Below are 13,963 nucleotides of genomic sequence, written 5' to 3' on the forward strand. Positions count from 1 at the left end.
GACACATTTTTTTGAAAAAATTAAAGTGCAATCTTGAAGTTTATGAATTTGGGTAACTTGCACTTGTTGCATTCATTAAAAAAAAAAATCTTATGGCTCCGTCCGGGGCCTTTAAAAAAAAAAAAATTACCCCACCCCGGGGTAAGTTGGCGCAAACTATAATAAAGATTACAAACGTATTAGTAAGTAAAAATTTATAAAAATTTTTTAATATTTCTATGAGCTTGAAGCAGTTAATAGTTCGAATATGAAGCCAAAACAACACCCCACCTTTTTTCCTGGTAACAAAATCCCATAAAAAAAAGTTTTTGTAAAAAATAAATTAAAAAATTTTTTTTTTGTAAAAATAAACTTTTTCGATATTGTTACAAATAATAATTTAAAAAAAAAATTGATTTTATAAAGATATTTTTGTTTTCAGCTTCCCCTGTGAAAATTTTGCCAATAAACTCCAAAAGCTTTTCAATAAACTGCCTAAAGATCCTGAAAAACGACAACTACTAAAAAAACCTGACTGATGATAGTAAATCAGTTGTGACTGGAATACTTATAGTAGTTTTATTCATAGGACCCAAGATGAAATGATCAATTAGGAAAGTTCCTTAAGATTTCTGATACTTTTTGATAAAAGACTCTGCACATAAACGCAATTCGTCAACTTACCCCTGCTGACAACTAGCCCCGGTCTCCCCTATCATTATTTCAAGAAATAATGTAATACATAAGTTTCAAGAAAGAAATTTAAAAAATTTTTAACTTAGTAATAAACATCTAAATAACCATACAAATAGTCATAAAATAGTCATTCAATGATTCAATTGAGTTATAATAAGATTTTTTTTTGAAATTGAAAGAAAATATCTGGTTGAATTATAATTACAAGTTTTTGTTCAGTTTCATAAAAACTCTCATCTCTAATGATTTTTTTATTCGATTGCGGCGACCAACAGTTAAAATTCCACAAAGTGAAAAAATCCTTTCTACAAACGCCTGTGATGCTGGGGCGGACAGTAAATCTTCAGCCAAAATTGCAATCTTGTTATACTTGCTTTTGTTTTGTTTCCAAAAGAGCAGGCCGTTAATGGGCAGCGCTTCATCACCGCTTATGTCAACCAAATACCTTGACAGCTGACTTGCAACAGTGATATTGTCTTGGTTATAAATCTTTCCTTCTTTTGTAAAGATTTTATTTGACAAGAACCTAAAGCGCTTTATGGCAGCAAATTCACATTCAGATCCATTTGACTCAGCAGCAGCATGTAATTCTTGTTCTACTCCACAAACTTTCATTATATACATCTTTGCTGCATGGAGCAAGGTGTCCATTTCCGGTGTGAGTATAAAGACAGCAACGGTTGGATCTAACAAACATGCAGCAGACGGAAGAGGATTAAACGTATCTGAGTCCGGCTGCAGAATTGATTGAAACCGTTGACGTAGATCTCCAAGAAGATTCGCTGTCAAAGACTTGTTGGTAGGATATTCTTGTAAATGGCATTCCAAATTGAGTATAGATGGTAGAACCTGTGAAAGAGACTGGGCATCGGTCTGAAGTATATCTATTTGTACTGAAAATGGTTCCAAAAGTGAAGAAATGTTTTGAAGACGAACCCATTCACTTGCTTTGAATGTGTCGATTCCTAAATTTAAGTAAACTATCTGTAATTAAAGTTTACTAATAAAATTTGTAATAACTAATAATTGTCATTGATATACGTCTCTTTTTTCCATGCTGTTGTGATGTGATTTAAAAGGCAGGGTAAAGTCTTTCCGTGTTATTAGTAAACCTAATTTAAAGACTATATGCCCTGTCTTGTTTTTTAATGATAATGACTAATGAACTTACAATTTATTAACATTTTCGTTTTTTTAGTTTAAATAAGGTAAGACACAATTTTGTAGATTTAATAAAATTCCGAAAACAATTTATATACACTAATAACATAAATAATAAAATAATATGTACCAATTTCTGTAAGAACTTCATTCACCGATGTCTTTATTTTCAACAGCCGGTCAATCATCTGATATGTACTGTTCCATCTTGAGGTGCAGTCAGTTATCACAGACTTCCCACACTTGTCAATAAGTTTCTCAATTGCCACACTCGATTTCCTAATTCTTGATACAACTTGTCTCGTTTCTAAGATAGTTGCACTATAATGTTCATAAACTGGTTTTATGAGAAGCTGGAGTGTGTGAGCCATACAGGGCATTCGACGATATGGAATATGATCTGGTAGGAATAAATCAGTTTGTTCTGACTGAGACTGGATCTCTTCCTCATCAGTTTCATGTTCAGACTCGTCAGATTCAAACTCATAAGATTCAGATTCGTCAGATTTCTTAGCTGCATGCACTTCCTGTAAGAGTCTGATGGCTTTAACCATATTAGACCCGTTGTCTGAAACAATCAACATAACTTGATTTTCTCTAATACCCTACTGGTCAAGACATTTCTTTAAACATTCGGCAAGCATCTCACCCGTGTGGGGATGTTGGAGTTCCATCAAATTTAGGAAAGCATGTCGTATTTTATCAATGGTGGTGTCATAGAAACAAGCTGATACTCCAAGGAACGATGCTGTGAGACCCTTCTTCGTCCAACCATCAAGACAAATTGTTACTTTGCGTGTATGATTTATCAAGTCTTTCAGTTGTGCAGACTGTCGAAGAAAACGCTCGTTTATCCGCTTGTTCAGTGTTGCAGACCCTGCAATATAAAATTTAAATCAGTTAAAATTTAATGCACATCAGTTTGTGTAGTTAGTTACTATAGTGTTACACTAATGATACGATAATTACAGGTAAACATTTAAAAATTGTTTAGCATTGAATGAATCTAAAACAATAGTTTAAAAATTTAGTTGTGTTAACTATTACCTGGCAATTTAAATTTTGGGTCAAACGTTTTTATCATCTTTCGAAACGACGGCTGATCTAGCAATACCATTGGATAGCTGGTATTAACAATCATTTCAATTACGCTATCCTGACGCACTTGGTATTCACTTGATTCCGTTGGCCACGCGGTGATTCGGTGTTCAAAGCTCTCTCTTATTGTCTGGGTTTTTGTCTTTCCACTATTTTGGGAAGATGTAGAATTAATTTCATCAATTTTACGTTTCAAAAACATTTTTTCTGCATTTCGTTTTTTCTTTTCATCCGTGTAACATTTGTGTGTCTCTTTATGTATTCTCTGAATGTGCGCTACTAAGTTACTGGAATTTTTTCCGGCAAGAAATGCGCCACACACGCCCTCATTATTTATGTCCTGTACTAGACACTTGGATTTGTCAGTTTTTTGATCGTAAACGAAGAATTTCCATACAGGACTGTCACGCCTCCTACCAGGCAACAACCTTAATAAACTCATTCTGTTATTGATTGATTTGCGACTCTTAAGAATCTATAGATTTTATTTTATTTTACAACAAAAGATCGGACGCATTGAATTTATACTTAATGTAATGACAAGCACGTGACCAGTTTTGTGGTCCATTAATACATTCTATAATCATTTCAAATATCATCGTTATGGTCAAACATGTGCGCCAATTTCAAACCAAGTATGTAAAATTTGTAAACTAATTGTCAAAAAAAAACTAATTATTGTATCAAAACTTTTTTAATATTCAATAATTTTCGTTCGTTAATAATTCTTAATTCTTTTCCTATTTTCGTTTTTTGATGCTTATATTCAATTCTATTTCAGTTTTCGTTCTTCAGATATATCCTAATTTTAAGTTTTTATTCACATTAACGAAATCAATTATTTTTACTTCAAATTTTACTTCACGTTAATGAAAATATCACTGACACACAGTAGTTGAAATTTCCAATCAAATATTTAAAGCCTTAGATAATGACTGTTTTACATTAGGAGTTTTTATTGATCTGTCCAAAGCTTTTGATACCGTAAATCACTATATTCTAATAACAAAACTCGAAAACTACGGAGTGAAAAATAAAAACTTACTTTGGTTCAAAGATTATCTGACAAACAGAAAGCAATTTTTATACTATGATCAAACAAATACAACTTCATACTCCATAACATGCGGGGTTCCTCAGGGATCTATCTTAGGACGTCTTTTATTCCTGTTGAACATAAACGACTTATACTTATCAACAAATCTTTTAGACCTAATTTTGTTTGCTGATGATTCTAATCTTTTTTTTTACAAAGCTAAAGAAACTCTAAAACAAACAAAAACATCCGTGCAGAATAGTATTTAAAGCCGACAGAAGTGATCCTTGCGAACCACTTCTATGTTCTAAATGTGTATAAACGTAATTTACACCAAGCTTTATTATTTATGTTTAAAACAAAAAATGGATTATCTCCAAAAATATTTTAATCTTATTTTAATAAAATTAACCATAAATACTCAACAAAGTTTTGAGATAACAATTTTATTGTTCCAAAATATAAATTAAAATTAATTTCCTATTCAATTAAATACCGCGGACCTAATTTGTGGAAAAAGTTTCCAGATATTGTTAACAATAAACAGACTACATTAGAGCAACTTAAGGACGAATCAAAACGATTATTATTATTCATGGATATTTCCAACTTTAACAACTATAAATGTTTATTTTAAACTAAAAACAATCATATAAAAAGTAGATTTAATTGTATCAGTGATTAATATAAATTAATACAAAATATTTAAAATAAAAATATATATATATGTAAAATATCACTGATGATGTTAATAATTTATCTAGTGATTATATAAATTATGAAATTTCATTTCTTGTTGTCTTTTATCCTTAAGAAATTTTATTTTTTTGACTTTTTTATTTTTTATACATTTTAGCAATTGTTTTCAACACTTCTTAGAAAAAATATTTTGTTAAACATTTTAGCAATTGTTTTCAACACTTCTTAGAAAAAAAAAAAAAAAAAAAATATTTTTTATTTCTAATTATTATTAGTTATTTTTGGTTTTCATTTCTATTTGTTATTTTATATACTTTTTTACGTTACGGTAATGTAGAATTTATTACTATTATTTTTTTTAAATGGGGTTCGGCAATAAGGCTGAATACGCCTTCTTCTTGCTCGAGCCAATAGTTTATATAAATGTATTTGCAATGTAAACATTTTTAAACGGCAAAATAAATAATTACAAAAAAAAAAAAAAGAAAAATTGGCCCGATAGATTTATAGAATCATCGGTGCATACTCTCCCCTACCACCAGTTAGCAAAATTAAAAATGCGCACAATCGGTAATAGTAAATGACCTTCCAACATTTGTTATGACGTTATTATATAGTTATTGATTTGTAAATTTCGATTCCTATAATTTTTTTAAAGTTGTAAATCCTCATTTAAAAATTTTTTTCAAATATTATTATTATTTTCAGACGTTAAAATTTTAGAAAATAATAATATTCTAACATTATTATGTTTGAAAATAATAATAATAACAATAATGGTAATAATAATAATAATAAAAATTTTTAAGTGAAGATTTCCAATTTAAAAAAATTATTGATAACCGAAGGCTTTACAATTTAAATTATAGAATTCCTAAGACATCCGGCAAATAGTGTTTCATTAAACCAGTAATTGAACTGTTCGATGTAGTTAAGGCGATTTTTAAACTATTCGATTTCTTTTATTTGGAATTAGCATGATTTTGTCAGCGTGTTATGTCCAAACAAAATCTTTTGATATTGTATTTTTTTATGTTTCAGATTTTTTTTTCGATTTTCTTCTACATTTTAGTAAAACAGTCATATAAATACACAAAAAAAAAATTAAAAACTGCTTCGCTCATCCTTTAAAGAATATTAGGAGCATTTCCTGAAATTTTTAAGCAAATTGATAAATTTTTAGCCGAGTTTTGATTTTTAAAGTAAAGAAAATAGACAAAACAATCAAAGTGTCATAAAAATCATTTTAAAAATAAACTATTGTTAAAAAGCTCCTGCAGAATTGCTTTTTGGAACATCAGATCGGTCTTCAATGTCATTAAGTCTATTTTTATTAGCTTTTATGGCTTTTTTGCGTAGTTTTGCGTCATCAGTCGATTTTTTGTCTAAAACATTAACTCTGTTACAATCTCTGCAGCATGAAAGTTTGAAAAAAAGGTTGACTACATGAAATTCCGTATTGGTTCAAAACTTACTCTATTTCAAAAGACCCTTCATTAAACTCCAGAATTGCTGAATAAAAAAATTTGCACCAACTTGCACTACCTGTTGTACAAAACTGGTCGCGGTACTTATCATCGTCAAACCCAGTGCAATGCAATAATACTGCCAAAATCGACTTCTTCATACTGTAGATTGCATTTTTATTGCAACGAATGGCTATTCCATATTAACTCTGAATTGAATTAATATTTTTTTTGTTAAGTTTCCTTTTCTTGATTAGGGCGTCAGATTTTCTTCATATTGTTTGATAAGATTTTTAAGTCTTGTCTCAAGGCGCTTCTGGACATGACCCACACACTCTAACTTGTCAGGGATAATATCATCGAATTTCTCACATGGATTACTTTCAACTTCTTCATTTTATGATGAGGTATCACCACCTCCAAGTTATTGATTAAAAACTAAACCATGCTTTTCAAACGAACGTCGAATTATTTCAACCGCACCAATCGCTTTCATCGAGCAAGAAGACTTTGTGTGATTTATGGAACATTTTTTACTTTTTTATATATATATATATTTTGCTGTTCATACAATAATATAAAAAAATTATTCCATAAAAAAAAAAGTATGCATATATATCTATATAAACAGGGGCTCAAAGAAGATTATGGATGACCAGAGTCACCACAATCTTTAAATAGAGCTCCTATGTGAGCTTTAACAAGTGCAAAGAAAATGAAGTTTGTTATAATAAAATTTTAAAAAATAAAAAAAAATATAAAAAAAAACTCCGATGAAATCTTTAAAAAACATCAAAACTCCATAAAAAAAAATAAAAAAAAATAAAGAAAACAAGACAATAAAAAGAATAAATTCCTTTGAATATTTCCAAAAATTCGGATTAAAAACGATAGTGTATATTAAAAAAATAATAGTGTATATGTTGAGTTTCAAAGCTGTCATTTGATTTCAAAATTTCTTTTTTTATATAAAACTGAAATGATTTGACTGTTTTCACCATATTGATGTAGTTATTTTTGAAACGGTTCCATATCTTTGGCCCTCGATATGTTATACTACATTCTTTGTATTTAGTTAGTTTACGAGGTAATGTAAATGTTAGCCTCTCGTTTGATCTCAGAGAATAGTTATTGTTTTGATTTATTCTAAATTTTGTTACAAAGTTTTCTTGGTGTGAGATTTTTTAAATGATAATACATAAAGATCATGTGTTGAAATGTATTTATTTCGTTTACATTCATCATCTTCATTTTCCTTATTAATGGCTTGGCATTTTCAAATTTGTTTTTTCCGTAATAATTCTGCAAGCATGTTTTTGTACACTAAATATCCTTTTAAGTTTAGAGGGTTGTGTGCTTGCCCACACAGTGTTACCATAATTAATAAAGCTATGAATCAGGCTAAAGTATATTAATTTTTCAGACTGAGTATTAATTAAAGGACTAACTCTATACATTATATCAATAGTTTTTTTAATTTTTGATTCAATGTATTTTATGTGGGAAAGCCAAGATAAGTTTTCATCTACATAGACTCCTAGGTACTTTAAACATTCTTGTTTTTTAATTTGTTTACTATTTATAGAAAGAAATGGTAATTTAAATGGCAGGTTTTCTTCCTGCGTTTTTTTATAAAACACTGTACATTGAGTTTAGTCTACGTTTGTTGAGAGTTTATTAGCTCTGAACCATTCATTTACTTTTACCAGCTCAATATTCATTTCACCATATAGCTGAATAATATCAGTATTGGACAAAAACAAATTAGTGTCATCAGCATACATAATTGAATTTAAATTTACAGATACATTACAGAAGTCGTTAATATATATTAAAAAAAGGAGAGGGCTGAGAATTAAACCTTGTGATACTCCACACAGAATATTTAATGTACCAAAATCCGGATTTATCACATATTGTTTTTGGTCAGTAAGGTAGCTTTTTATCCAAGAAAATGTCTTGTTTGTTACACCATAATAATTTATTTTTTCTAAGAGTATAGAGTGGTCTACTGAGTCAAATGCTTTTGACAGGTCTATAAAAATTCCTAGTGTAAACTTATTTTTTTTAAAACCGTTAGTTATTTGGTCAATTAATTCAATAATGGCATGCTCCGTTGAAATATTTTTTTGAAACCTGTTTAGAGTAAAAGAGATTGTTTTTTTTTGAAAACTGTTTAGAGTAAAAGAGATTGTTTTTTGTGAAAGGGACATAAATTTTGTTATACATAACGCATTCGAATACTTTGGAAAAAACAGATAATACGGTTATAGGTCTATAATTTGAGATATCAAAACTATCATTGCCTTTATAGATTGAGTACAATTGAGCTCCTTTTAATGTATCAGGAAATACGCATCTATTTATTGAAATTTTCATAATATGAATTAGAGGTTTGATGATATGTTTTTATTAAAAACTACTATACTGCTGTATATTCCATCAAAACCCAGCAATTTGTTTATTTTTAAAGATGAGAAAGCCTCCCCGATTTTTTTTGACGTTAATTCATTGTCACATTATAAATTATTATTGGCAGAATTTAAATAGGTTTTAAATGAATCAATGGGAGGAACAATTTTGTTAGCTAAATTTAGACCAACTTTAGTAAAGAAATTATTAAACTCTTTTGAGATTTGTGTTGAGCAGTGAATATTATTATCATTAATAGTAATATTGAGAGGAAGTAATAAACTACTTTTATTACGACCCATTAGGCTATTAATTAGACTCCATGTTTTTTTTTATATCAAATTTACATTCAGTAGAGTAAAACCGGGTCAAACCGCACACTAATCAATAAAAATTAAATAACTTTTATTGTTCATTTTTTTGTTTCATTTTTTTTTATTAGATAGGTAATAAAAAACTACATAAGATAATATAAATATATGTTAAAAAAATTATAATAATAAAATTATCGAAAATATTAAATGCAAAGAAAAAAAAATTGTGCGGTTTTAGGCGACATTGTGATAAAACCACACACTTGAGAAAACATTGAATTTTTTAAATTTTAACTTTTTTTAATTATTTTTTTTAACACAACTTATATTTAGGAAACTATATTAAAGTTTTTAAATTTATTGCAACAAAAATATTTAGTTTCAACTACATATTTTTTTTGGTAAACATGTTTCTTTGTACAACCGTTTCCGACACATCGAATTCTCGCATTGCAACATTTTTGTGTGTAACTGCACTCTACACTTTTTACATTTTGCAACTTTTAATTGTTTGGCTGCTAGTACTTGGTCTTCATTATTATTTTGCTGAGGTTGCTCAGCATTGTTATGCTCAGGCATTTGAGTACTTGGCATAGAGAGCCTACGCTTTGCGTTAGGCTCTCTATGCCAAGTGCGGTTAATCCACCTCTGCGGAGGCTGCTAAAGTTGATGAAGGTGAACTAAACGTTTGTGTGATTGCTAATGCCTTATGATTTACGTTGTTTTTATTAATGGAAATGAGCCAGTGTACTGGAAACCAGCTCTCGTACGGCAGTTGGAGCTACGGTGAAAAAATTTTGTTTATCTAAATTCTAACATTTCTAGTCTTAGTAATACTTTGTAAGAATTTTTTTCCATGCTAGTTTGACATGAAAATAAACAACTCTATCCAATTGTTGGAGAATATGTGAAGAGTGCTCTGGTAGACAAATCAATGTTATATTGTGTTTTTTGCACAGCAATACCGCTTTCAAAGTTATGTGAGTTGTATGTCCACCTAATACTAAAATGTGAATACAACCGATTTGCTCAGTTTTGGGTTAAAATACTTCTTTCAGCCATTCAATAAACGTATCGTGCTCCGTCCAAACTGATTTTGAAATTGAATATTTGGAGCCAACTGTACCACCTCTTGCCCAGTCATGACAAAAGTTTCTTTTGGCTTTGTATATCTCAAATGGTGCCGCAAAATACCCATCAGCGTTGCAGCGATTGTTTACAGTATAATTAATTTTTTCATTGTTACCAGTAAGTTTAAATGCACGTCTTGTCCCTTTTCGACACACTACCCCAGTGGGCACGGTACGTTTTTAAAACGTTTTTTAGACGTTTTTATAAGGTTTAAACCTAATAAAAACGTCCAAAGAACGTTTTAAAAACGTACTGTGCCCACTGGGACGGTTGCTTTGCGTTGATCACCCAAAAAAGCTATTTCATCACAATTCCAAATTTGCGACCCAGAAGTTATACCAGTTTGTTGATGTTGCTTGGCGACACATTCAAATTAACGATCAATTATTTCTGGCGTACAAGAAGCGGTTCTTTGAGATGTTAAGTTATCCGCTTATATTGTTGAAATTTCTTTTGACCATCTCTTTATAAAGACATAAAACCAGTCTTTACCAGGATTATCATTTTTGAATATGTGCAATTGATCTTCACGTTTAAGGTAGCCGCATACAAATTCTAAGATTTCATTTTAAGTTAAACCATTACTCCAGTCATCAAGTAACTGAAACACATTCACCATCAACCTTTCTGTTTCATTTGAGAGTACGTTGTTGTACCTGAGCCATGGAAGCCTTTGTTATTGTTATTTTTGCGATCTTTGAGCGTTGAGAGTGGAACGCCATGTTTGAATGCAGCTTTTCTCAGTGATGTTTTATTTTTTTTCATATCAGTTAATGCGGATCAGTATATATTGCTCAATAATCAGTATATCGTCTTCTTTGTATGCTTTTGTTTTTTTAGTTGGCATGTTAAAGTGAGTGAGTTAAATTGAACTGAGTGAGTAATGATTATATTGAGAAATAATATAATTATTGGTTTTTAATGAGTAAGAGACGATTATAATAACAAATAACAGCTCATTTTTAATTAAATCGGAATTAACACTAAGTTAATTAGATAAAAATAGACGCTTAGTCACTAGCGAAAAACTTACTAAGTAATTAATCGAGTGTGCGGTTTTATCATAAAAAAGAGTTTTTTTACTTTTTTGATTTTTTATTCAACTTTCAGTTCTAGCTGCATAAAAATTATACAATCAGAATTAAAATTAAATTTCGAACAAGATAGTGCTAAAATTATTTTTATATCAGTTTCGGTTCAAGCGCTATTTTGTTCGTAAAGAACAAAATAACGCTTTAACCGAATAAAAAATATATAAAATATTGACTCCCAGTTAAAGTTGTATACAAAAAGAAAAAAATGGAGTCTAATCGCCATATAATTTGATCAATTCGAATAGAGGAGATTATTTATAGACTGAGATTTTTTTTTTTTCATAGTCATGTCCGTTTAGTTTTTATTTGATAATTTCGATTAGTGTACGGAATGATATTGTGTGCGGTTTGAACCGGTTTTACTCTAATTTTTTTACTGTAAAATTGTTTTTTTCATTTTTTAGTAAGTTTTGATAAAGTATAGTTTTTATATTTTTTTTTGTTTTCAATATTTCTATTCTTGAGAAATTTGTTATAGAGTTTTTGTTTTTTTCTTGAACATTTTACTAGAGTTTTGTTCATCCAAGGGTTAATTAGTGTTTTTGTTTTTGTTTCTATTATTTCATAAGAAAACGTTTCATTAAATATATTTAAAAATTTATTGAAAAAGGCATTGTATGCTTCGTTAGTATTTCGGCATAAATAGACTTCTTTCCATTTCTCTTCGTATAGTATTTGCGAGAAGTTATTGATATTTAACGTTGATAGCGTTTTTTTAAATGAATCGTTTTTGGATGAGTAGTCAAATTCATATCAAGGTTATTAATTTTAATGTAGATAGGAAAGTGGTCACTTATGTCTGTTTTAAAAATTCCTGTTTCAAATGACGTTTCTAAAAAGTGGTTTAAAAGGATGTTGTCAATCGCAGTTGCTGAACTTTTAGTTATCCTAGTTGGTTATATTATATTTAAAAAGCATATAAAAAAAGATTTTTGATTTTGATTTTTTTCATAAGCTAGTGAGTTTAAATTTATATCTATATAAATTTAAATATATATAATATACTTAAATTTATATTATAAATTTAAATGTATTATATATATTTAAATTTATAAAGTTTTTTATTATTACTACTAACTATAATATTTCTTATAAAATCTTCAAAAGGTTTGATGGTACCAATCGGAGGACGGTACCAATCAATGGTACCAATCGGAGGACGGTATACGCATATAGTGACAATGTTTTTAGCTTTTTCGCTAATTATTTCTATTGTTAAACACTCATAATCATTTTTGGTTAGGCATAATTGCTTTTTAATTTTATATGTAAGTTTCTCTGAAATGTAAAAATAAAGACCTCCGCTTTTTTTTACCTCTTCCTCGTGTTTGACTAATTATGCGGTAATTTGGTAAGATGAAATTTAAATTAGATTCAATTAAAGTTTCTAAGTCATGCCAAGTTTCTGAAATAGCTATGACATGAATTTTAAATATCTTAAAATATGTACTTTAAGATATTTAAAATTCCTTAAGCTTATCAAAACTATGCTGCATGCTTTGTATATTGATGTGCAATATAGAAATTGATTTAAAACCATTTGATATTTTGAAATCCTTAGAATAAGAATCGTAAAATCGTTACTTAATAAAACTTTATAGATCTTTTTTTTTCATAATCAAAATTGATATCATTTTTTTTTAAAGCATCATAAGTTGCACATTTTTTGCAATGCTTCGACAAGACATGAATGTCAATACATTTTCCTGAGTTTATTGTTGTGACAATTCCGTTCATTGAATTAAATCCACGTTTCTGCCATTTACCATCTACTGAAACACAACAAAATTGAAATGGGTTAGTAAGCTCACAAATCAATTTTTTTTATTTGATGAGTAGCTTTTTGCATACTTTGTTCTGCAGCTTTTTCATAAGCTGTATGTAAAGATCCAGAATTGGAATTATAAGTTTGCGTTGAACTGAAAACATATTCATACACCTGGCAACATTTACTAATGATTTATGTCCCCTACCGATTCCTCGAAAAGCAGCCACAGCTCTAATATTTGTTTCAAATTTTGTTTAATCTTTAGCTTAATTGATATCAACACGTTCAGTGGGTGTATAAGTTTCTTTATTATATTTGCATGCATGTCATGTCAAGCCTAACTTATGCACTTAAAACTTTTCTAGATGAAAGCTGCTCAACCAAAGTAACATCATTTAAGTTACATACAGGAAAACATAAATAGTCATTAATTTTATAAATAAATAGTCATTAATATTCATTTGATTTTGAAGATCTTCAAAGTTTAAAGTTTATAATAATATAATTCTCATTATCATAAGAAAAACTTTTCTTTTATTATTAGAATCATCTTAGGAAAAACTTTTCTGTTATTATTTAAATCATCTTAGAAAAAACTTTTCTGTTATTATTTAAATCATCTTAGGAAAAACTTGATTGCATTCTGGATTTAATTTTAGCTCCTCGCTGGCTTTGGATTGAGGATTGTTATCCTTTTCAGAAAGTGATTTAACTTTATTTATAGTCATAAAATACATCTGTTATTATTAAAATAACCTGATATTATGACTATACTTTTTTCTTTATATAAACTTATTTACAATTATTTACTTTTCAATATGAAAATCAAGACTTGAGCGGTGATAAATTAAATAAATTAACCAAAGGATATAAATAATTAGAGACAGAAATTTGTTTACAATAATAACACTGTATTTGGAAAAAAGTTCATAGATTGGTTAAATAAGAATTATATTGCTGTAGACAAAGAAGCACGACTATCAAGATCACTGCCCCCAAGTACTTCTAGTTCCATAGGAAGGCCAAAGTACGATTCGAAAATGCCGGTGCAAAAACCAAGCATAGAAAAAATTTGAAATTAGCAGTCTCAAGAACATCAGAAGAGCTTA

At 29.0% G+C, this 13,963-nt stretch overlaps 1 protein-coding gene across 1 annotated transcript; it reads right to left on the reverse strand.

The window, feature by feature from the left end:
• Nucleotides 1–876: 876 nt before the first annotated feature.
• Nucleotides 877–3,376, reverse strand: LOC136090846 (uncharacterized). Its single transcript, XM_065817823.1, has 4 exons — nucleotides 2,884–3,376; nucleotides 2,486–2,713; nucleotides 1,967–2,404; nucleotides 877–1,640 (listed from the first exon to the last, which is right to left on the reverse strand). Exons 1-4 carry the CDS (start codon nucleotides 3,374–3,376, stop codon nucleotides 877–879), a joined length of 1,923 nt encoding a protein of 640 aa, XP_065673895.1.
• Between the last annotated feature and the right edge of the window lie 10,587 nt (nucleotides 3,377–13,963).

This window comes from Hydra vulgaris, chromosome 14, assembly GCF_038396675.1.
Source record: "Hydra vulgaris chromosome 14, alternate assembly HydraT2T_AEP".
NCBI classification, from domain to species: domain Eukaryota; kingdom Metazoa; phylum Cnidaria; class Hydrozoa; order Anthoathecata; family Hydridae; genus Hydra; species Hydra vulgaris.

What these genes read in the sequence shown, in the direction of transcription:
- LOC136090846 (XM_065817823.1), bottom strand. Translation starts at nt 3,376, where the DNA reads ATGAGTTTATTAAGGTTGTTGCCTGGTAGGAGGCGTGACAGTCCTGTA. An exon ending in CCCAAAATTTAAATTGCCAG is followed by an intron (nt 2,714 to 2,883) that starts GTAATAGTTAAC and finishes TTTATATTGCAG; the next exon opens with GGTCTGCAACACTGAACAAG. An exon ending in TGAAGTTCTTACAGAAATTG is followed by an intron (nt 1,641 to 1,966) that starts GTACATATTATT and finishes ACTTAAATTTAG; the next exon opens with GAATCGACACATTCAAAGCA.